The sequence below is a fragment of the Sphaeroforma arctica genome (assembly GCF_001186125.1).
Source record: "Sphaeroforma arctica JP610 unplaced genomic scaffold supercont1.42, whole genome shotgun sequence".
Taxonomy (NCBI): Eukaryota; class Ichthyosporea; order Ichthyophonida; genus Sphaeroforma; species Sphaeroforma arctica.
This window is the reverse complement of record NW_014040516.1, coordinates 87,588-91,047: the sequence shown is the minus strand read 5'-3', so window position 1 is coordinate 91,047 and position 3,460 is coordinate 87,588. Positions and strand designations below refer to the sequence as shown.

Below are 3,460 nucleotides of genomic sequence, written 5' to 3'. Positions count from 1 at the left end.
TATATATTATTATATATACACACACACACACACATATATATATATATATATATATATATATATATATGAGTGTGAATGATGAAAATATTGAGTTTTACCGTCACTTGGAGAGTCAGCTGATCGAGTCCTTCCTACACCCGTGCTAGTGGAGGCTGCAAGCCTAGCCATATACCTGCTGTCATTCTCGAGCGCACTGCTGCGTGCTAGTTGGAAACATAAAATAGTACAAGTATAAATACAGAACAAGTTTAAGATAGAATAAATGTATAATAGTACAAGTATCAAAATAGAACAAGTATAGATATAGAACAAATTTAAGATAGAATAAATGTATAATAGTACAAGTATAAAAATAGAACAGGTATAAATATAGAACAAGTTTAAGATAGAATAAATGTATAATAGAATAAGTATAAAAATGGAACACATATATAAATAGAATTAGTATAAGTATAGAACCGGTACAAGTATCTCCAACACTAGGTATAACATACTGCCAGAGCTTATCTAGCTTATCACAGGTGGAGTTTGAAAAACCCTAAACCGCAAGTGGTCACGCCTGATGAACAACTACCACAACACCAGACTGTGTTTACACGTGTGCGAGCCCCAGATGACGACTAGCTATTGGTGAGTATGCCTAGCCTTGCAAGCGCCTGCAGGGATTAAACCGACTATCTTAAAGCATGTGTATGGTACATCCTTACACATATACAGGTATGTGAGGGTACACACGTGTAGGTTAATATCTGCACAGCGCATCTGTATGTATAGATACACATATATAACTAGAATACAAACTAATTGATTTTGTAGAGAAGCGGTCTGGTAGCGTATGAGGGTGTGAGTTCGTATAGTCGTATAGTCCTAGTTCATCCGTGCGTGCACATGTGATATGACTAAGTGCTTGTGGTCAGTTGTACACTATCGGTGGGTGTAGTGCAGCGATAGTCCAACATATCGTAGTAGGATTTGGGGTTTGGAATTAAGTATTATATTATATGTTAATATAATATAATGTACAGTATAATACAATATATATTAGATTACAAATAACAAAATGCACTCACACATTATCGGGTACAACCACACTGCAGTATAAACGTTGAAATATATTACAGGCATACCGGACACAGGCTACACACGTCAACACACTATTATAAATATGAGTATTTGTTTTTTGTATGTCAAGTACGTAAATAATATTTGAGTACACAGACACAGACACACACACACACACATATATATATATATATATAAAATTATATATATATGTCCTTATGTATATATATATAATATACACTTGGATATTTGTATATATACGTCAGAGTAGACGCTCCTAAAATACATATTCATATCTCATATACACATTCTCCTGGATTTGGTCAACACATCCACACTTACCTGGCAAGGACGCGATTGACCCATCGCAGCTATCGAGAGCACCATCAGAGCCACGGGGTGTACGAAAGCGTCTCTGCCGCACATCCTGTTGCTCTAGTGTGTGCTTTGCCCCAGATGCGGTGCTGAATGTTCTGTGTGTGTCATTTGCAACGCAATAGTAGGACAGTGAGGTGATTGTTCGTGGTGTGGTACAACGGTGAAAGAAAGGTGCACACACACAAATGCTTCTTTTTATTGCGAAATATAAACCCTATGTACTCGATCTTAGTAAAGGAGTCGCATATGATATACACGTGGATATGTGCCGCTGTTACACTAGTGTTGTCTTGTATGAGCGCAGGTGTACTCATCAGACGACATGGTGGATGTGGGCCAATGTACATGTGCTTAGGCATACACAATGAATGCTTGTGCTAAGACAGTACATGCGCACATGTATATATATATATATATATATATATATTCTCGTATCAGACAACATGGTGGATGTGGGCCAATGTACATGCGCACATGTAATCGAAGTGCTTGCAGAAACGGGTTCTCTCTTTGTGTATAAGTGATGTATGAACTTTGCTGCCACGCGTAGATTTCGCAAGTTGATTCATATCTTATCACAGTAGATAACTGTATAGTATATCTCTGAGGATTAGCGAGATAGAAACACTGGTTGTACCTCTCCGGGTGGTTGATAACGACTTCCTGGTAGGTACGTAACTGATATGGGTGTATACCTTAAGTTTATATAACTAACTGATATGAGTGTATACCTTAAGTTTATATAACTATCTGATATGGGTGTATACCTCAAGTTTATATAACTAATTGATAAGGGTGTATATCTTAAGTTTATATAACCCAGAGGTTATACCGTGGTAAATCAAGCGTATAACGTTTTATTCGTCGTGTGTGCCATCCGACCGAATCGATATATTGATTTACGCACTCCAGTCCGCTTACGGCAGTACACAAGTGTGTGCGTACAAAAACACCAAACCACATTGAAAATACACACCTGCGCACAAGCGGACACACACAGACTATACGACATTATTATACATACACAAGACAGGTCTATGACCACACGACAAACTGCATGGATTCGCATAATATTCACATAAAAACAGGTTCACAATATAGATCGCATGGCGTATAACGTTAGATACATCGTGCATACGTAGTTCACGACCGCATGGTGGAGAGTAAGTGGACTGTTTAGAAAAAAATTGAGGCCGTTTTAACGGTATGTGCAGATATGTCTAGGACGCTTGATTAAGCGTATATCTAGTGCATGTTATAGGTATATGCTAACTAATGCATGCAATAAATTTAAGCTATCTAGTGTATTCCCCAGATATCTAGCGAGTAATACATACACCTCTAGATACACATTCGGCCATACTTGATCAACGATGCATCCATGCCTACGTCTTGTGTACATGCGGATACATATCATAGTATGCCACAACGCTATACATAGTCAGATATATAAACATTTAATACTATATCATAGTACACAACAACGCTATATGCAGTCGGATTAATACACATTTAATACTATATCATACTGCACAACAGCGCTATATACAGTCAGATATATAAAAATTCAATACTATTCCTCAAGCTACTTGGTTATGGGAAAAGTGAACAACTAGTCGTGAAAAAGTATAAAACACTGAAAAATAGATATGTGACTTGTACATACACCTCGATGTGTATAGTGGACATATCTCACTAACAGATATAGAACGAGACATAATGCTATATTTTCACAATATACAACAATCAAAATCAATCAAATCTACAAAGCAAAACACAATGGTCACACGCTGATCGTATGATAAATAAACACAACACGTGCGAACATCCTGTGCAACTAGTGCATTGAGTACACATACATACCTCGAAAGCGTATTTCTTTTCCGCCGTATCTGACCCACATGGGTTTGACCGGCACCAGTCATATTACAAAGCGCTTATAAAGCGATAACGTATGTTGACTTGGAAGTAAAGCGCTCTGGATATATCAAGTGACTACACACACATATATAATATACAT

The 3,460-nt window shown here is 37.3% G+C and overlaps 1 protein-coding gene across 1 annotated transcript; it reads right to left on the bottom strand.

Moving 5' to 3' along the window:
• Positions 1–99: 99 nt before the first annotated feature.
• Positions 100–3,365, bottom strand: SARC_01121 (hypothetical protein; the record flags this gene model as incomplete). Its single annotated transcript, XM_014305169.1, has 3 exons — positions 100–203; positions 1,405–1,535; positions 3,304–3,365. Coding segments are annotated over 3 exons (297 nt in total), but the record flags the coding sequence as incomplete, so codon positions are not given.
• Positions 3,366–3,460: the final 95 nt, after the last annotated feature.